Source organism: Xyrauchen texanus, chromosome 2 (assembly GCF_025860055.1).
Source record: "Xyrauchen texanus isolate HMW12.3.18 chromosome 2, RBS_HiC_50CHRs, whole genome shotgun sequence".
Classification (NCBI taxonomy): domain Eukaryota; kingdom Metazoa; phylum Chordata; class Actinopteri; order Cypriniformes; family Catostomidae; genus Xyrauchen; species Xyrauchen texanus.
Genome location: NC_068277.1, coordinates 15,574,667 through 15,597,220, shown reverse-complemented (window position 1 = coordinate 15,597,220; position 22,554 = coordinate 15,574,667). Strand labels below are relative to the sequence as shown.

At 40.3% G+C, this 22,554-nt stretch overlaps 1 protein-coding gene across 2 annotated transcripts in view; it reads right to left on the bottom strand.

The window, feature by feature from the left end:
* Positions 1–22,554, bottom strand: part of ntrk3b (neurotrophic tyrosine kinase, receptor, type 3b) — a 210,110-nt gene that overhangs the window by 3,622 nt on the left and 183,934 nt on the right. For both annotated transcript variants that reach the window (XM_052092076.1, XM_052092085.1), the window contains one exon: positions 6,255–6,413. In XM_052092076.1, the coding sequence (XP_051948036.1) occupies positions 6,255–6,413 (159 nt within the window). The remainder of the gene's footprint in view (positions 1–6,254; positions 6,414–22,554) is intronic.

Genomic DNA, 22,554 nt, shown 5'->3' with positions numbered 1-22,554 from the left:
AGACAGTGGAATAACGTCTCTATCGTGGGAGTCCTGGAGGAAGTGGAGGGACAGGATATGGTGGACTTCCTGGATGGGCTCTTACCGAGTCTTCTCAACATAGCAGAACATAAGATGGAAATCGAGCATGCTCACAGGGTTCTGGCACGGTGATCCATGGAAGGAGACAGGCCCCAATCAATTCTGGCCAAATGTTTGAGATCATCTGATAAAGATTTGTGTTATGCAAGGCAAGGTGTAAAGGAAGGCTTTCTTGGAAGAACCACAGCATTTTCTTGTTCCCAAGAAAATCCGTGATCGATTCAAGGAATTTTTTTTTTTTTTATATCAACAGAAGTTAGCTTTTGCACTGATATTCCTAGCGAAGTTGAGAAAATATGCTAAGGATGGCCATAAAACATTCACATGCCCACAGCAATCGATGTCCATCATAAAGTAAATGGAGTGAGTAAGTCATCTTGTTGTACTCAAGTTGCAGCCAAGTGAACTGGCTCACTGAACATTCACTTGACTGTTTGAAGAACCTGCACTCTATTTTTGTGTTGTTCCGCCTAGTGGCTTGAGTTTATTGTGTAGAGCAACACACCTTCGGGACGGTTTTGTGGATGAATCTACACGCTCTTTGTGCTTAGTCCGCCTAATGCCTGGAGTTTATTTTGTGGAGTATTTCTGGCAAAGTCATTAGGGTAAGTAATTTGCTTGCACTCATGTTGCAGCCGAGTGGACCGGCTCACTGAATTCGCTTGACTGTTTGAAGAATCTGCATGTTCTTTTTGTGCTGGTTCCACCTAGCGGCTGGAGTTTATTTTGTAGAATAACATACCTTCAGGACAGTTTTGTGGATGAATCTACATGCTCTTTGTGTTTATTCTGCCTATTGACTGAGTTTGTTTTATAGATTACCTTTTGCTGTATAATTCTGTCTCACAAAATGTAAATAGAAACACCGGACTTGAGCAATCTGACGGCAAGATTGTCGTGGGGCTCTCGTAAGCGTGCATGGACTGTTTGAGTTTGGAGAGATGGATGCCAGTTGGCACTGTTGTGCATGGGGTTAATATGCATGTTTTTCTTTATTCTTTTTTTTGTTCTAGGGGATGTTTGGGGTTTGATTGTTGCACTAATGTTGGAATGTGGTCTGTATAACCTTGTTTTTGATGCACAATAAATTTTTTCTTATATGTCAAAATGCCAAATGTTAATATGAGTGGATTGTCTTTCTCCATGTGGAATTTGAATGCTTTGGGGCACCCAATAAAAATGAAGGTTATTTCTCGTCTTAAGCATAAGACATATGATATAGTGTTTCTTCAAGAAATGCATCTTTCTCCACAGGAAGCTGAATATCTGGAAATATATGGGGTGGGCATTTTTTTTTTATAGTGCTGGCTCGAGTAAGAGCAGGAGAGTCATATCACTGTTAAGTAAACATCTACAATTAAAATGTCTCAAACAGAGTAAAGATAAATTAGGAAGAGTCATTATTAATTTAGCTGAAATTCAGGGACAGATTCTTATTTTGGCAAATATTTATGCACCTAACGTTGATGATCAGGGCTTTTTTATAGATCTGGAAGGGATGTTGCAAGCCGCTGACACCCCTCATGGTATAATATTGGGAGGAGACTTGAATCTTTTGATGGACTAAGTCCTTGACCATAGTGAAGAAATTAAGTGTGCATGCCCATTAGAGCAACAGTGACAATTCACAGGATGTGTACAAATCTTGGTCTAACAGATATTTGGAACCCATCTGGTACGGACTATAAATGGTTTTCATTAGTCCATATGATTTACTCTAGAATAGATTTAGTCCCTCATTTCATCAGTTGTTGATTGCTCAATTGGAAACATTTTAGTCTCAGCTCATGCCCTGGTGTGTTTACAGGTGTTGCCACATACAGAGAAATATAAATCATATAGTTGGCGCTTTAATGTATCCCTTTTGCAAAATCCTTGAATTCCAACAAATGCTAAAGGCTGAAATCTCTGTGGGCGTAGCTTGGGAGGCACTTAAGGTGGTTCTTAGGGGCTGGATCATACAGTATGCCTCATTCACCAAAAAATCCAAAGCACAAGAACTCAAGGAATTGGAAGGGAATATTAAAAGTGAATCAAATTGAAATATAGATATAATACTATTTTGTTGTGGAAGGTGGAGTTTTGACTATTCAGGGTAGACAGTCATACTTTGAGTTGAGGGAAAAAGCAGGGAAACTTCTGGCTAGGTATATAATACAAAGAGAGTATTTTTCTACCATTTCCTCAGTGAAATCAGCTGGTGGTGAAATATTTCACCTTCACACTTCATACTTCACCATTGATATTAATAATTCTTTAAAAGAATTCTCTATAGTTCCACGTCTTCATCTACTGATGAGGATATTAGACTATATTTAGACTTAAACTTTGTGGAACCATTAGAACTTATTAAACTGACGACTTGATTCTGAGATAAACTTGGAGGAGCTTGGCGAGATAATAATGGCCTTGCCTACAGGCTTTGCCGCTGAAAGTTTTAGATGTTATCCTAAATAATTGGCTCCACTTTTGCTAGAAATTTATACAGAATCATTAAAGAACGGAAAGCTTCCGCCAACCATGACACAAGCCTGAATCAGCCTGATTCTTAAAAAGGACAAAGATCCAAGCGAGTGTAAGAATTACCGTCTAATTTCTCTGCTCTAGCTAGACGTTAAAATTTTGTCAAAATTTTTAGCTAACCGATAAAGTAAAGTTATGACATCGCTTATACATCTAGATCAGGTGGTGTTTATTCGGGGCCATGACATTAGGCTTTCATCATTAATATGTGGTCAGTGGCGAATGATCAGTTTCCGGTCGCTACCATCTCACTTAACACAGAAAAGGCGTTTGATGTGATATAATGGCCTTATCTTTTTAAGATTTTGGAAATGTACGGGTTCGAGAATACTTTTATTTGGTGGATTAAGTTACTTTATAGACACCCTGTAGTGGCAGTTCAAATTAATGGATTCATTTCAGATTATTTTATTGCGGATAGGGACACCCAGCAGGGTTGCCGTCTTTCCTACTTATTGTTCTGTCTTGCCCTGGAACCATTAGCAGCCATGATAAGAAAGGAGGATGATTTTTCAAAGGTGCTGATGATTTTGAATTCCTTTTCTAAGTTCTAAGTTCTAAGAGTTAATTGGTCGCTTCCACCTGGGAGAGCCCTGGCTTTGTATTGAACAAGAAGTGCTTGCCCCTCTTTTGCCATTGCAAAGCCTTTCTATCAAACTCACATTTGGTATGGACAAAAGTGTCCAGAGTATTTCATTCGGACATTTATTTAAATGTTGCTTCAAGCATATTACTAAACACAAAGTTATGTATTAACAAGTCCCCTTTCTGCAGGACAGAGTGGATTGTGAGTGAGGTTTATATGCTCGGTGACCTATATGAGAGTGGAGTGTTGAGATCCTTTGAAAATATGGTTCAACATTTTGGGATTCCCAGGTCTCAGTTTTTTAGGTATTTACAGCTGCGCCACCTGCTTTGTACTATTTTTTGGGAGTAGCACACTCCCACTAAAGCAGCAGATACTCTGTGAGTGGTGATTACTGCTTTTGGAAAACATCATGAGTCATCAGTGTTAATAACAAAATAATAAAGTGTTAATAACAAATACAAAAATATGTGGAGAAATCTGCTAACTTGCAGCCAGTTCTGATCTTTGACAGCTGATCTGCTAACTGATCTTTGACAGCATCACGACCCTCCTGTGGAGATCACACTTATGTTCTAGACATGTCATATTCACACCGACGTTCTAAGAAAGTCTCCGATATTGAGCAGCTCATGATTTCCAGACACGTTTATAACTGGTGTTTAACCAAGTTTATTAAGTCTCATTCGGCGCTTCATCTCTAAAGGTGAATTAATGAGAAAAAATGTGTTTGTTTTTTTAGAGTGGGAATAAAACCAGGGCTCTGTCCCTTTAGGAGAGCACATGCACGTTAAACAGTCTACACTGCACGGAGAGAGAGAGAGAGAGAGAGATGATGATGAGAAATATGCGACATGGATTTTAAATCCTATAGAAAGAAACTTTTGATTTCTTTTGTTCCAATGTGGGGATTACTAATTTTCACCAACATGTAAAAACAAAAAATGTGGGGATTTTACTTAAAATGTTGCAAAACACATTAAATCCCACTACAAAATTCATAAAGTTTTTTTCCCCTGCTATTTTCTACACATTGGTGATAGCTGCTGCAAAGACACTTTATCATGAGGGTTGCCAGCTGCTTGCAACATCTCTTCCAGATCTATAAAAAAGCCCTGATCATCAACGTTAGGTGCATAAATATTAGCCAAAATAAGAATCTGTCCCTGAATTTCAGCTAAATTAATAATGACTACCTAATTTATCTTTACTCTGTTTAAGACATTTTAATTGTAGATGTTTATTTAACAGTGTAATGACTCTCCTGCTCTTACTCGAGCCACCACTATAAAAAAATGCCCACCCCATATAGAGTGCATCCGGAAAGCGCTTCACATTTTGTTATGTTACAGCCTTATTAAAAAATGGATTAAATTCATTATTTTCCTTAAAATTCTACAAACAATACCCCATAATAACAACGTGAAATAAGTTTGTTTAAAATCTTTGCAAATTTATTAAAAATATAATTTTTGTGTATGATGGTACAAGCTTGACACACCTATTTTTGGGCAGTTTCTCACATTCTTCTTTGCAGGACCTCTCAAGCTCCATCAGGTTGGATGGGGAGCGTCGGTGCACAGCCATTTTCAGATCTCTCCAGAGATGTTCAATCGGGTTCAAGTCTGGGCTCTGGCTGGGTCACTCAAGAACATTCACAGAGTTGTTCCGTAGCCACTCCTTTGTTATCTTGGCTGTGTGCTTAGGGTCATTGTCCTGTTGGAAGATGAACCTTCACCCCAGTCTGAGGTCCAGAGTGCTCTGGAGCAGGTTTTCATCAAGGATGTCTCTGTACAGTGCTGCATTCATCTTTCCCTCGATCCTGACTAGTCTCCCAGTTCCTGCCACTGAAAAACATCCCCATAGTATGATGCTGCCACCACCATGCTTCACTGTAGGGATGGTATTGGCCAGGTGATGAGCAGTGCCTGGTTTCCTCCAGATATGAAGCTTGTCATTCAGCCCAAATAGTTCAATCTTTGTTTCATCAGCATTTATGATTTTGGCAGACGCTTTTATCCAAAGATAATTTTTATCCAGAGAATTTTGTTTCTCATAGTCTGAGAGTCCTTCAGGTGCCTTTTGGCAAACTCCAGGCAGGCTGACATGTGCCTTTTACTGGGGAGTGGCGTCCGTCTAGCCTCTCTACCATACAGGCCTGATTGGTGGAGTGCTGCAGAGATGGTAGTTCTTCTGGAAGGTTCTCCTCTCTCCATACAGAAATGCTGGAGCTCTGTCAGAGTGACCATTGGGTTCTTGGTCACCTCCCAGACTAAGGCCCTTCTCCCCTGATCACTCAGTTTGGGCGGGTGGCCAGCTCTAGGAAGAGTCCTGGTGGTTCCAAACTTCTTCCATTTATGGATGATGGAGGCCACTGTGCTCATTGTGACCTTCAATGCTGCAGAACAGTTTCTGTACCCTTCCCCAGATCTGCGCCTCGATACAATCCTGTCTCGGAGGACTACAGACAATTCCTTGGACTTCATGGCTTGGTTTGTGCTCTGACATGTACTGTTAACTGTGGGACCTTATATAGACATGTGTGTGCCTTTCCAAATCATGTCCAATCAAATCAATTTACCACAGGTGGACTCCAATCAAGTTGTAGAAACATCTCAAGGATGATCAGTGGAACAGGATGCACCTGAGCTCAATTTTGAGTGTCATGGCAAAGGCTGTGAATACTTATGTACATGTGATTATTTTCATTTTGTATTTTTAGTAAATTTGCACATTGTCGTTATTGCGTATTGTTTGTAGAATTTTGAGGAAAATTATTTATTTAATACATTTTGGAATAAGGCTGTAAAATAACAAATTGTGGCAAAAGTGAATCGCTGTGAATACTTTCCTGACGCACTGTATTTCCAAATATTCAGCTTCCTGTGGAGAAAGGTGCATTTCTTGAAGAAAGACTATATCATATGTCTTATGCTTAAGAAGAGAAATAACATTCACATTCCACGTGGAGAAAGACAATCCTAACATGATCTTATGTTCTAAAAATGTCATATTCACACCGACGTTCTAAGAAAGGCTCCAACTTTCTTTGTGGAAAAAGTACCTCATTATTGGATAATTGAAACCATGGCTGTTTCCCATAGGTGAATATCTCCCACATAATGACTCCAAAGCTCCATACATCGCTCTCTGTGGAGAACTTCCTGTACATGATGCTCTCTGGAGGCATCCAGCGTATGGGCAGCATGGTGTGGCCTCCCACCTATGAGAGATTACACATCAGAACAGCTCACAAACATCTTACGTGGCATTGAGGACTGTTACAGAGAATAAACAGAAAAAGCAAACTGCTCCTTCTCCTGACTGTTACGCCAACATACACTGTGTTCCAATTACAGGGTGGTTGCAGTCAAAAGTGTTTTCAAGATGGATTAAAAAAAAAAAAAAAGAGTTATTTCATCCAAACATTTTAATTGTGTTCCTTTCATTTGAGGAAAACATAAGGAGAAGTTTAGCAGAAAATATTATTTTCCATACAATGAAAAGAAATGTGGATGGATGCTGTCAAGTTCCAAAAAAAAAAAAAAAAGGAAAATGGAAAAAACAGAAACATATAATAAAATATTCCATATGACTTCCATGTGCTTCCATGTCACAGTTTTTTGAAGCTGCACAATAGATTTCTGTGTTGTTTAACATACTTTAACATACTGTATAATGTCATTTTCTCACTTCTGCATATTCAAACTTGGCCTGACGAGCAGTTATTATATTTATTATACCCAACAAGACCAACACAGACTGATATACAAAGAACAAAAACAAAAATACCTGTATTGTCCAGAAATGAGATATGTAACAGGTGTTTTATGAGGCTGATATGAAGTAGACTGTTTCAAATGTTCATATTCACCCTGCAGCTGAAGAGCTCTGATAATAGCCTAATAGCCATAGTGATCTTGCTTCTTTTCATATCAAATTACATTATCATTTTGAATAATGTTTTAGTTTTGAAACTTTACCTAATTAAATGTATACCTACATTTTGGATATTGAGCAGCTCGTGATTTCTAGACACAAGTATAACTGGGGTTTAACAAAGTTTATTATGTCTCATTTGGCGCTTCATTTCTAAAGGCGAATTAATGATAGAAAATGTGTTTGTTTTTTTAAAGTGGGAATAAAACTAGGGCTCTGTCCCTTTATAAGAGCGCATGCACGTTAAACAGTCTACACTGCAAGGAGAGAGATGATGATGGGAAATATGCGACATGGATTTTCAGTCCTATAGAAAGAAACTTTTGATTTCTTGTGTTCCAATGTGGAGATTACTAATTTTCACCATCATGTAAAAATAAAAAATGTGGGGATTTTATTTAAAATGTTGCAAAACACATTAAATCCCACTATGAAATTCATTAAGTTTTTTTTTCCTGATATTTTCTACACATACTTGGAAAAGAGCAAGGACGGAGCTAGGAGAGTGTGCTCGGTGTCTGCACGATCTTGTGCATGCACAAAACTGTGCCTTGGCGCATCCAGTATATGCATTTGCAGTATATTATTTTTGCAAGATAATATTACCACGCTTGCTCCTCGGTTAGAAGACTTTGTATTTTTTGTGCTCTCTCGCTTGTTGTTTGCTTGCTCTATTGTTATAAATGGAGCACTGGCCCGACCGGGCAAGTGACAGTTCTAGAAACTGGAGGTCGAGCCCTGTAAAACTAGATGTTTTAATAAAAAAAAAAGATAGCATCTGCACATCAGTTGATGTATTTATTGAGTGCGGACACATTTTTTTGCATTTCTATGGGATTCGACTGGAAAAGAGCTCATGAACTCAGTCCTCGCCATTTTGGACTCAGCGGTCTTCTGTTTGGAATCATTCTACAATGGAGCTTGGATGCCCTCTATTGGATATTTCTTGTAATTTTTAATTACCACACACTGGATTAGACATGGGTTTTCTAGTATTTTTAGATTTCCGTTGATAGTTTTATTATATCTTATTTATATAAAATTTAATAAATATGTTTATTAACATTCAAATGTAAAAATAAATGATGCCAAATACCTCAAAACATGTGAATATGCACAAAAAGGAATGTTGACAATTAATGCATTGCCATGGCAACAGTATTTAAGATATCAAGAATACCTTCAACATTTTAAATATGTACTGTCTTGACATAATTCAAACATTTTTTTTTAAACAATTCAGGTTAACATAATAGGGATATTTCCCTATTATTATAAGTCTGTTAAAAGTGACACACTTCCTTCCACTAGTTGTGGCACTATGACTGTTATATACAAAAGTCACATCAATATGATCATCCAGCAAGGACAAACATTTTGCAAAATTTTTATGTTTTTAATTTTCTGCATGCATAAGATACGAGTCATTTCCTTATTCCATTTTTTTTTAACATTATTTTATCACTTCGCCATGGCAACACGATATATCAAAAATCCCTTCGCAATTTAGCATCATCATTGGCTTGGCATGATGTCGCCAGCATTTGGTGCCTGTAACATTCCTGAGCATGCATTTTTCAAACAATCCAAAATGGCCAACTTCCTTTTGGGCAGAACTTATGACTGTCAGTGTGAAAGTTGTCCGGCTTGATGAGATCTATATTATAACATTATTCTAAATAATTTTTAAACAATTCATGTAAACATAAGAGGGCTATTTCAAATTCTGTTAAAAGTGCCATACTTTCTGTAACCAGTTGGTGTAGCTATAACTGTGACCCATAAAAGCCACATCCATTTGAGCCCCTATTACCAAACATACAGCTGAATTTTTATCAAAATCACACAATGCACACAGAAGATATAAAGCACTTCCTGTTTAAATTTTTTTTGCATAAATGTATTGCTTCGCCTGGGTGACACTTTAATATATAAATAATCAGTTCACAATTTAACATCTACTATGTCTTGGCATGATGTTTTTACAAAATTGTTGCCAGTCTCATGAATCCCCTAGGAGGAGTATATAAAAGTTCAGAGCTTGCGATTTTCAGAAAATCCAAAATGTCCGACTTCCTGTTGGGCGGAGCTAATGATTGTGAGTATAAAAGATGTTCATCTTGATGAGAACTACATATGTACCAATTCTGATGACCATAGGTGAAAACTTTGTCCAGACCTAATGGCCGACTACTCTGATGTGCAAAATTTCAAGAGTTTTCACGCATATTAAGTACCCAAAAGTACAGAAAACCTTGAAAATAATAATAATGATAATCCTTAGAAGAACAACAGGGCCTCTGCACTTTTAGTGCTTGGGCCCTACTAATAATCCTTAGAAGAACAATAGGGTCTCCGCACTATCAGTGCTTGGGCCCTAATAAAATCTTTAGGCCACTAAGATTATTTCTTATTCCTTTGTCCTTGTTTTAAGTCCTCAACTAGTAGAGCAAAATTGATTAAACAATAATGCATTAATTGTGCCTGCACTCAGCTTCGATTAGAGTGGCTCATTCTCAAATCTATTTCTTATTCACGTCAGTTCCACTTCATCCATCACGTCTGTTCCGGCATGAAATGGAGTCCAAAGGATTGCTGTTTTTTTTTTTTGGAGCCCTTCCAGCTCAGTGTGGAATTTCATCTTAATTACTATTCCCCCAGTTACTGTATGTGCTGTTAGATTAATCTTACTTCCGGCTGGCAGAGAGCTAATGGTTGGTGGAATTTATGCTTGCCAACTTTTGTGTTAGGAATGAGCCAAGTAGGTCATTTCCTGTGTGACTATTGCTTATAGTCCATATCTTATTGAATTTCTTTCGAATTTGTGACATTTAGGACTTTTTGCCAGTTTTGTTGATAACGATACTCAAGAGAGGATATGAAGTTATGGTGGGAAGAGGGACTAATGAAGTTAAGATGGAGTTGAACTTTCGTCCCCCTCATGAGCACCATGGCTCAATGTGTCAACATGGGAGCTAACAGCTTGGGCACTGCTACGACATTCATGTATATCTTATTGGCGCAGGCTTCTGCTTATATATATATATATATATATATATATATATATATATATATATATATATATATATATATATGTATATAAATACACTCACTTAAAGGATTATTAGGAACACCATACTAATACTGTGTTTGACCCCTTTCACCTTCAGAACTGCCTTAATTCTACGTGGCATTGATTCAACAAGGTGCTGAAAGCATTCTTTAGAAATGTTGGCCCATATTGATAGGATAGCATCTTGCAGTTGATGGAGATTTGTGGGATGCACATCCAGGGCACAAAGCTCCCGTTCCACCACATCCCAAAGATGCTCTATTGGGTTGAGATCTGGTGACTATGGGGGCCATTTTAGTACAGTGAACTCATTGTCATGTTCAAGAAACCAATTTGAAATGATTCGAGCTTTGTGACATGGTGCATTATCCTGCTGGATGTAGCCATCAGAGGATGGGTACATGGTGGCCATAAAGGGATGGACATGGTCAGAAACAATGCTCAGGTAGGCTTTGGCATTTAAACGATGCCCAGTTGGCACTAAGGGGTCTAAAGTGTGCCAAGAAAACATCCCCCACACCATTACACCACCACCACCAGCCTGCACAGTGGTAACAAGGCATGATGGATCCATGTTCTCATTCTGTTTACGCCAAATTCTGACTCTACCATCTGAATGTCTCAACAGAAATTGAGACTCATCAGACCAGGCAACATTTTTCCAGTCTTCAACTATCCAATTTTGGTGAGCTCTTGCAAATTGTAGCCTCTTTTTCCTATTTGTAGTGGAGATGAGTGGTACCCGGTGGGGTCTTCTGCTGTTGTAGCCCATCCGCCTCAAGGTTGTGCGTGTTGTGGCTTCACAAATGCTTTGCTGCATACCTCGGTTGTAACGAGTGATTATTTCAGGCAAAGTTGCTCTTCTATCAGCTTGAATCAGTCGGCCCATTCTCCTCTGACCTCTAGCATCAACAAGGCATTTTCGCCCACAGGACTGCCGCATACTGGATGTTTTTCCCTTTTCACACCATTCTTTGTAAACCCTAGAAATGGTTGTGCGTGAAAATCCCAGTAACTGAGCAGATTGTGAAATACTCAGACCGGCCTGTCTGGCACCAACAACCATGCCATGCTCAAAATTGCTTAAATCACCTTTCTTTCCCATTCTGACATTCAGTTTGGAGTTCAGGAGATTGTCTTGACCAGGACCACACCCCTAAATGCATTGAAGCAACTGCCATGTGATTGGTTGATTAGATAATTGCATTAATGATAAATTGAACAGGTGTTCCTAATAATCCTTTAGGTGAGTGTATATCCATCCATCCATCCATCCATCGTCAACCGCTTATCCTGTGTACAGGGTCGCGGGGGGCTGGAGCCTATCCCAGCTAACATTGGGCGAAAGGCGGGGGACACCCTGGACAGGTCGCCAGTCCATCGCAGGTGAGTGTATATATATATTATTATTATTTTTTTTTTCTTTCTTTATTATTATTATTTTTTTATTTAATTAGTCTGTTAATAGAAGCATACACAGCATTATAGTACTGCTGTTAATAGTGTAAGTTAAAAGGTATTTCATATCCCTTCCCATAGAGAAATCTGATATATTCAATGAACATATAGTTGATATACTTGGTCATACATTTTCAAATTGTACTTTGATTGGGGAAACTATATGACTGTGAACAGTTGAAACCTTTTAGAGTACAGTTCTTTTACAGTTTGACATTTTTGAATATATGTTGTTGCATACAGTACATGTACATGTATGACTTGTTATATATCAGTGAAAACAATGCATGAACATAGATATGTGTTTTACATATATTGTGATATATCAGATTTCTGTAAGGGTTTCGCCTGAAAACTCAAAACGTAAAGTGGAACTGAAATTTGAATTTACATAGGAATAAAAAATAAAGATCACTGGGATGACACTTTGCCTACTAATTTCAAAAGTCCACCACACAGCACTAGCCCAAACTCCTTCAAATCAGCATCCGAGTATGATGTACAGAAAAAAACCTGTATTATACAAACACTCCTCACATCAGTTCACTGCATTATGATATTGTGAAAACATCTCTTCTTTGATATTAGAAGTTATTGTCAAGATCAAAATGAATAAAATTATTTAAAAAATAAAGAAATAACAAAAAAGGTATCAAAAAGCATTAATACATTCTCTCTACTCATAATTCGATTTTATTTATTTTTTAACTGTTAGCAGTTTTTTATTTTTTGGAATAGCATGCATAAAAGGTTCCTACTACCTATCACTGAAAGAAGTGTATCAATCAATCGATCAATCAATCAATCAATCAATCAATCTGGGAATTATCATGTGCTTTTTAGGCAATACTAACATTAGCAAATCTTAAACTATTTTAGCTTGTCAATTATTTTGCACGTGTTGGCTGACATTCATCTCTAAAAAGCTAAAAATCTGTGTTTTGTCTAATATTGTCTAATATCATAGGCCAGCAGACAAAAACAAAATGCAAATTCCACTTCTGCTCAAAGTATTCTCACACTATGCCATGGTATATACAATATCTCAGCATAATTCATTAAGAATGTATTGGAGTTACATGATTTAGAGCTGTGTTATTAACTGCCAATTTAAACAGTGATCTTACAGTAATAAGTGAATTATAGGTGGAATACACACACACACACACATTGGCCTTAATGGAAATTACTTTCAAATCCCTTACTACTTTCAAAAATGAGTAAGTAAATTGGTTCAGCAATCATTCAAACCACTATCCATTGTATTACCTTGAGCTTTGTGGTTAAGGCTGGACAAACTAGCCTGGCATGGTGAAAACAGATAAACCCATTAACAAGTAAAATAATGAAAGTGGAAAGGAATAATCTCTCTGGCGATTGTCCTTATTTCCATAGTCTGTCAGCCTGATGTGAGTTTCAGGGAATAGGGGAAGTGTTTGTTTTCTGTTGGTAGTTTGTAAACTGGATTACTGGCTAGTCTGTGGTTCAGACTACCCCCCCCCCCCATAAAAAAGCTAATCCAATTATTCATAAATATTACTGTGTATTTTTACAATTTTATGATTAGTTCAAGTTCAATTCATTTTATTTATACAGCACTTTTAAAAACAGCATCAAGGCTGACCAAAGTGCTGTAAAATAAAAAAATAATAAAAACACACAACAATTTAAGACCAGGACATTACATGTGAAGTGAAGAGCACTTTTTGCCAGTCCTGTCTGGTCCAGCGAAGGTGGGTTTGTGCCCATAGGTGACGTTGTTGCCGTTGATGTCTGGTAAGGACCTGCCTTACAACAGGCCTACAAGCCCTCAGTCCATTCTCTCTCAGCATATTGCGAACAGTCTGAGCCCTGATGGAGGGATTGTGTGTTCCTGGTGTAACTCAGGCAGTTGTTGTTTCCATCCTGTACCTGTTTTAAAGGTGTGACATTCGGATGTACCGATCCTGTAAAGGTGTTTTTACACGTGGTCTGCCACTGTCCTCAATCAGCTGTCCTTCCTGTCTCCCTGTAGAGTTTTCTTAATCGTCTCGAAATACGGACATTGCAATTTATTGCCCTGGCCACATCTGCATTCCTCATGCTTCCATGCAGCATGCCTAAGCCATGTTCATGCAGATGAGCAGGGACCATGGGCATCTTTCTTTTGGTGTTTTTCAGAGTAGCAGAAAGGTCTCTTTAGGGTCCTAAGTTTTTATAACTATTACATTAATTGCCTACCTGCTTTGAGCTGTTAGAGTCTTAACGACCATTCCACAAGTGCATGTTCATTAATTGTTTATGGTTCAGTGAATAAGCATTTAAAAGATTGTTTAAACTCTTTACAATAAAGATCTTTAAAGTTATTTGGATTTTTACAAAATTATGTATTACATTGTCCTGAAAAAGGGAAATTTCTTTTATATTTATATATTTAGTAGCATTGCCTTTACATTGTTTAATGTGGGTCAAAGGTTTTGTGTTGCCTTCCACAAATTTATCACAATAAGTTACTGGAATTTTGGCCCATTCCTCAAGACAGAACTGGTGTAACGGAGTAAGGTTTATAGGACTCCTTGCTCGGACACGCTTTTTCAGTTCTGCCCACAAATTGGATTGTGGTCAGGGCTTTGTGACGGCCACTCCAATACCTATGACTTTGTTGTCCTTGAGCCATTTTGCCTCAACATTAGAGGTATGCTTGGGGTCATTGTCCATTTGGAAGACCCATTTGCAACCAACTTTTAACTTCCTGGCTGATGTCTTGAGATTTTGATTCAATATGTCCACAAAACTTGCCTTCCTCGTTATGCCATCTATATTGTGAAGTGCTGCAGTCCCTCCTGCAGCAAAGCACCCCCACAATATGATGCTTCCAATACCCGTGCTTCACGGTTGAGATGGTGTTCTTTGGCTTGCGAGCCTCACCCATTTTCCTCCAAAGATAATGATGGTCATTATGGCCAAACAGTTACATTTTTGTTTCATTTCTCCAAAAAGTAAGATCTTTGTCCCCATGTGCACTTCCAAACTGTAGTTTGGCTTTTTATATGGCAGTTTTGGAGCAGTGGCTTCTTCCTTGCTGAGCAGCCTTTCAGGTTATGTCGATATACAGTAGGACTAGTTTTACTGTGGATATAGATACTTGTTTGCCTGTTTCCTCCAGAATTTTCACAAGGTCCTTGGCTATTGTTCTGGGATTGATTTGGACTTTTCGCACCAAACTCCATTCATCTCTAGGAGACAGAATATGTATCTTTCCTGAGTGGCATGATGGCTGCGTGGTCCCATGGTGTTTATACTTGCGTACTATTATTTGTACAGATGAACATGGTACCTTCTTGTGTTTTGAAATTGTTTCTAAGGATGAACTAGTGAGTGGTGGTGGCGTAGTGGGCTAAAGTACATAACTGGTAATCATTGTGTCCTTGAGCAAGGCACTTAACTCCAGGTTGCTCGGGGGGGATTGTCCCTGTAATAAGTGCACTGTAAGTCGCTTTGGATAAAAGCATCTGCCAAATGCATGAATGTAAATGAACTAGACTTTTGAAGGTCCACAGTTGTTTTTCTGAGGTCTTAGCGGTTTTAGTGTTTTATTTTCCCATGATTTCAAGCAAAGAGGCACTGAGTTTGAAGGTAGGCCTTGAAATACATCCTCAGGTACACCTCCAGTTCAGTTCACCTCCTATCAGAATCTAATTGGCTAATTGTCTAAAGGCTTGACATCATTTTCTGGAATTTTCAAAGCTGCTTAAAGGCACAGATAATTTCTGACCCTCTGGAATTGTGATATAGTCAATTAAAAGTGAAACAATCTGTAAACAATTGATGGAAAATGTACTTGTGTCATGCACAAAGTGGATGTCCTAAAAGACTTTCCAAAACTATAGTTTGCTAATATTAAATATGTGGAGTGGTTAAAATGAGTTGTAATGACTTACCTAAAGTGTATATAAACTTCTGACTTCAAATGTTATTCTAAATTTGTTAGCATGCAATTCTGGTCCTGTTCACGCCATCTCCCTACACAATTCTTAATTCATTCCACTAGATGGCAGCAAGTACTAGAATTTCACCTATCACCTTCCGTCACAAAATGCTAATCGGAATCAGGTGACACTTTAATGCATTTTAGCCCTCACAGATGTGCTCATCTATTGACATTCGGTCTATTTTGCGGTTCATGCACCACCCTCATTGTTGCCTCTGAGTGGACTAGAAGCTCGATATAGGTGTCATTAGAAAGAGGAGATCGACTATCAATAGTCGATAATATGTATTTCCGATGATTTGCTTAACATGCTTTTACTGCTGGAACACATATTTTGTTCTGGACATCTAACATATAAGACTGGATTATTCACACAAACAAGCTCACAGACAAGTAAAAAATGGCTCTTTTTTCTTTTTCTTTCTTTCTTTTCTTTTTTTTGGAAAACTACCTAAGATAAAAGCAGATATAAAGCAGAGATGTTTGTATTTGATTGTTTACAAATACCATATTTAATTTTGTGATTATTATGAAAATATTTCAAACTGTGGCATTAGGGCAACCAAATGTACAGTTTTTCCTGAGAATAAGAGCATTCATTTGATGTATGATTTGTCTATTTAAGTGCTATTTGATTTAATTTTAATATTTCTACCACATGACCTCTCGGCGGCACTGATTTGCAATGCAAATGTTTTCAGGCCTTATTTTGTTATTTTGTAACCATCAGAAGTGATGGTTATCAATGAAAAGTTCTGATTCTAAGCTTTCAAATGATACCCTATATGCCTGACTTATAAAAAATATATTTTCGTCCCTTTTGGAACCATTAGCGGCTCCGCAGAGTTGAAGAGTTTAAAGATTTTAGAAAGAAAATATCATCTTTTTAACTGAATTTAATGTTCACCATCATTGGTGGTTTATTTATTGTGAGTACCAATTTGTGACAAAAGTAAAAATAGTGAGACCTGTACATTTAACTTGTTCATAGAATGTAATCAGCTATTTGAGGGATTTAAAAAACAAAGAAAGTACACTAGAGCTTTTGGTGCTGACCCAAGTCAGTCATAGTCAGACAGAATTTGGTTTGTTTAGTTGGTTGGTTGGTGTGAACTGTTTTTTATAACATTTGATTTGCATCTTTGCATGCTAACTGTCACACTTTTTTATAGTATGATGCATTTTTCATAGCTGCTCAACACAGAATAAATTGCCTTTAGATTGCAACATTTCTCACACCTCTTGCATCACATCTGCAGCAGACAAACACAAGTGCTGTTCCATATGTGTTTTAACAGTAAATCCAAAGTGATAAATACTTACATGGTACTCACACTGATACCATGGCTGTTTACAATGTGAACTGGTAGGTAATCAAATTCGGACCATGCAAGCATGAAAAAATTCCAAGACAGTCCACAGGGCATTTACAGGATTGAGCACATGCTGTCATTTTCCATACAGTCTTGTAAGACAATCAGATTTATTTCATTATTATTTTTGAATCTATCAAAAATTCTAAGCAGGGTTATCAGAAACATCTAATTAAAAAAAAAATAAAATAAAAAAATAGCTATTACTTGACAGGAAGTCGATATGCCACTTATAATGTCTTGATAAAGGCGATTGAATTGGTTTTGTATGAAAACAGCTCAATCTCTCTTTCACTCATCATAGTCTGTTACTATGGCCACACGCCTCAACCCCCGAGGACAGCAAACATCAATATGACTCGCCATGTGTGGATTACGTGCTTGGCGGGATCTGCTATTTATAATCACTTGACACAGTGAACGTGTCCAATGCAGTAATAATTTCGTTATCTCTCAGTTTTGTCAATATTGCAGACTGTTTATTGTGTGTGTGCTTGGCAAAGATGTTCCTTCAGCTTGAACATTCCAGGCAACTAAATAGGTAGCTGCGTGAATCTCACAAATAAATGTCCAGGTCATATTTAACCCTAACATAAACAAAATAAAATTTTGCATAAAGAAAATTAAGCCTATTTTTAGGATGATTAAGACTTTCTTCATTGTAATATTATTTTCTTGACATTTAAAGTCCCGATGAACTTCTTTGACGAGTGCAGGTTTCTTTGGTGTACTGTTGTATTTCCTACTAAAACAGGAAAATGGGGCAGGACATGTCAAACAGCTCATCCATTTAAAAGAAACAAACAAACAAAAAAATAGCAAAAAGTCTTTAGTTTACGTCGCAGTCCAGAAAAGCAATACACATACCCCTTTTCCACACAGATTGCGCTGCATTCATGCCAGAACCGGTGTTCTGCTGGGGAAACTGAGAACCGATCTTAATACCAGCCCAATTTTCCACTGATTATAATTCGGTTCAAACAATGATTTATCTGACCATATAACTACATAACCAGCCACAAACACACATGGTACATTGCGGTCTTTGTTTACAAGTTCTACAACCTCCTTTTGATGCAACCGTCAAAAATTATAACAAATAAAATGAATATAAATAATTTCACAAATATGGGATTGGTAAATATTTGTTTTTAGATGAAACAGGGAAAAAAAAAGAGACTGTGTGCTCGTCTAATCCTGATGAATAAAAAAATTGGAAATTCTGTTTGGAACGACCATAGGGCATGGATTGAGATCCCTTCAAAGTGCCCTGTGAAGGCATTATATGCACCTCTTAGAACACAGACAGGCATGCTGCAAGATGCATGGGTGGGTATGTTCTCATAAAGAAAACATTTGATTGGACTAGGGATGTCAAAAATAATGGCTGTGGGGTGTCTGACTGACACATGATTAGTTTCAAATGCTCACATACAAATTTGACATATATGGGAAAAAAGTAATGCACAATTAATCAAATTAAAATCTTAATATGTCCTTTTATGTAATTAACTGTGATAGGGTGTGATTTAAATAAATAAAGAAACTGTCTCAATGTTCTGCATATTTCAAAGTGAATGTATGAAGCCAGGCACTTCTCATACACACAAAACGAATCGGTTACCTTACGTAACCTCGGTTCTCTCTAGAAGAGGGAACGAATATTGCGTAAGCTAGCTTACGCTACGGGAAAGATTCATCTTTTCTGAGATATTGAAGCCAAAAAATTATCCTTAATTTTGTATCCATTGTCAACGCAGTGCAGCAACTGCATACCTTGAGCGGGCTAGCTAGCGAGCTCATAGGTTGCTCTGCGGCAACTGCTGCAGCCTATAGATGAACTTGAGTGAACTTGCGTCCAATGACAGGCGCCTAAGTTCGTAGGCTGGAACCCTGGTTTTCATTGAATGAAGCGAAAATCGCTCGTGGCGCGAGCACGGCCGGCTACGCAATACTCGTTCCCTCTTCTAGAGAGAACCGAGGTTACGTAAGGTAACCGATTCGTTCTCTTACGAGAGGTTCTCTCGTATTGCGTAAGCTAGCTTACGCTACAGGAACCCATTGTCAATGCCGCATGCGCCAAGCATCCACTGCATGAGCCCCGGGGTGGGGGACCCGGGGAGCCCTTGTGAGTGGGGAAATAATATTTGGCCGGCAAGAGTGCGGGCCAGTGTGTGTGTAATACATAAGCACATAGTGGGAAGGAAAAGACAGAGCGGCGGTGCCGGTCTGTGTGGAATGTGTCCCATCAGTGCAGCTCACCAGGGGAGCTGTAGCGTATTAAACCGCTAGTAGTTTCGCCTGCAGGGCGGGCACTTCCAGATTGTAAAATCTGACAAAGGTGGAGGGGGAAGCCCAGCCCACTGCCACACATATGTGAATGGAAATCCCGCTGGACCATGCCCACGAGGAGGCCATGCCTCTAGTGGAGTGAGCCCTAATGCCTAACGGGCATGGTAGGTCCTTTGACGCGTACGCGGCAGCAATAGCGTCCACTATCCATCTAGACAGTGTCTGTTTCGAGGCGGCGAAACCCTTGGTGTGCCCTCCGAACGAAACGAAAAGCTGCTCAGAGCGTCTGAAAGAGGCGGAGCGCGCAGCATACAATCTCAGTGCTCTGACTGGGCAAAGGAGATTGGCGTCGCGTTTGCTATCGGATGCTGGCAGCGCCGATAGGGAAATGATTTGTGCTCTGAAAGGAGTACCGATCACCTTGGGGACATAGCCGTGTCTAGGCTTTAAAATGACCTTGGAGTCACTTGGTCCAAACTCAAGACACGCAGCGCTGACAGACAGCGCGTGAAGGTCTCCCACACATTTAACTGATGACAGGGCAGTCAGAAAAATGGTTTTGAGTGAAAGGTATTTCAAATCCACGGATTGAAGCGGTTCGAAAGGGGGGGCTTTCATAGCTTCGAGAACTACGGAAAGATCCCAGATAGGAACCGATGGAGGGTGAGGGGGTTCATCCTTCTAGCTCCCCCGAGGAAGCGGATGACCAGCTCGTTTTTTCCCAGTGACTGGCCGTGCAGGGGTTCAGCGAACGCCGCGATGGCCGCCACGTACACTTTGAGCGTGGATGGGGATCTGCCCTTATCCAGCAGCTCTTGTAAAAACACGAGCAGCGACGACACCCCACATGTCCGTGGGTCCAGGTCTCTGTCGGTGCACCATTTTGAAAACACAGACCATTTGGACGCATAGAGTCTTCTCGTGGAAAGGGCTCTAGCATGTATGATAGTGTTTATTACTCCTTCTGGCCAAGCGACGGGTAGTCGTTGATCACCCAGCGTGCAGCGCCAGCGCTCTGGGTGGGGATGCCAGATCGTGCCGCGAGCTTGAGAGAGGAGATCTGCTCTCACTGGAATGGGCCACGGGGCTGTCAGTGACAGCCGCGTAAGCTCGGGAACCATGTCTGATTCTCCCAGCCGGGGCTATGAGGAGCACCGAGTGACGCGTTTCCCTGATCCTCTGCATTACCTGTGGCAATAGCGAGACGGGAGGGAAGGTGTAAAGCGGGTGGTTGGGCCAGTCCTGGGCCAGCGCGTCCTCGCTTTTCGAGAAAAATACTGGGCAGTGAGAGTTCTCTTCTGACGCAAAGAGGTCTATCTCTGCTCTGCCAAATATACTCCATAACTTCTGGACTGTTTGAGCGTGCAGGGACCATTCCCCTGGGGAAATATTGTCTCTGGACAGTCTGTCTGGGCTGTCGTTCAGGTGGCCTGGCACATGCGTCGCCCTCAGCGAGCGCAGGTGGCACTGGGACCAACTCAGTATGCGTTTTGTCAGATGGAAGAGGTTCCTGGATCTGACACCGCCCTGACAGTTTAGATAGGATACCACAGATCTGTTGTCCGAACGGACCAGGACGTGGTGACCCTGAATGACCGGGAGGAAGCGCACGAGTGCGTACTCGACCGCTATCATTTCCAGACAATTTATGTGAAGGAGCTTTTCCTGAAGTGACCATAGGCCAAAAACCGGAGAGCCCTCGCAGACTGCGCCCCAACCCGTGTTGGACGCGTCTGTCGAGATGACTTTTCGGCGAGATACAGCTCCCATCATCACTCTCCGCTGATACCATTCGGCCACTGCCCAGGGCTGCAGAGCTGAGATACAGGTCTGAGTCACTCTGATCGGCTGGCGGCCCGTGGCCCAAGCCCGGCGAGACGCCGGGTGTTTAGCCAATGCTGAAGCGGGCGATGCACAGTAAGCCCAGCTGAAGTACTGCTGCGGCTGAGGCCATGTAACCTAGTATTCTCTGAAATTTTTCAGAGGCATGAGGCTGTTCATTTGAAAGGACGGCTGTCGCTGAACACGGCCTGTGTAGATAAGCGAGCCGTCATCGCCATGGAGTCTAGTTCTATTCCAAGGAAGGAAATTGCCTGACTGGGCTGTAGTGAGCTCTTGGTCCAATTGACTGCAAGGCCCAAACTGTTCAGATGACTGAGGAGAACTGTCCTGTGAGACAGAAGCTCCGTATGTGACTGTGCCAAAATCAGCCAATCGTCCAAATAGTTCAGAATTCGCAAGCCCTGACTCCGCAGGGGTGCGAGCGCCACATCCATGCATTTAGTGAAAGTACGGGGTGCTAAGGACAGGCCGAACGGAAGGACGGTGTATTGATAAACCTGGCCGTCGAAGGCGAATCTCAAGAATGGCCTGTGATGGGGATTTATCTGAATCTGAAAGTAGGCATCTTTCAGATCGAGAGAAATAAACCAGTCCCCTTGGCGCACATGCGCGAGGAGTTTCCTGATTGTAAGCATTTTGAACAGTCTTTTTGCGAGCACCTTGTTCAAAACCCTGAGATCTAATATTGGTCTGAGGCCGCCGTCTTTCTTGGGGACAAGAAAATAACGGCTGTAAAACCCCGACTCGCTCAGAGAAGGTGGCACTCTCTCTATGGCCCTTTTGCACAGAAGGTTTGCTATTTCTGAACGAAGCATGCAGGCTGCTTCCGTGTTCACAGTAGTTTCGAGCCAGCTCTGAAGCGGGGAGGGCGGCGATCGAACTGTAGCAAATAGCCCTGTTTTATTGTGCTTAACACCCATTTGGAAATCCCTGGGATAGCTTCCACGCTTTGAAGCGTAACGCTAGAGGGTGAATGGCCAAGTCGCCCTGATTGCCGCACACAGCGAGCTGAACAGAATGTGAGAGCGCGCTTACTGTGCTTATGCATGACTGCTCGCAGACAGCAGGGACAAGCTGTTCTGTGAGTGACTTCCCGATTGAGGTGAATGGGGAAAGAGTCACATCTGTGAAGTGATGCACAAGCATAGTCACGGGCATGGGACTTACATACAGAGAGGTGTTTGCTGGCCGTGTGACAGAGCGGGCAGAGAAGGGGCGCGCGCACGGATTCTGGGCGCGTTTATTGACTCTAACACTCGAGCTGGCTGTGCCTGCTTTATGTGAGTGGGCTCTGATAGGGACACGGGAAGTATAATGCTTGTGTGTAGGGGTGAACACTGGATTGTGGGCACATTTTCTACACATAAGGCATGTTTGCTTTTCACAAAATGTCTTTTGTTCGCCGTGAAAACGGCAT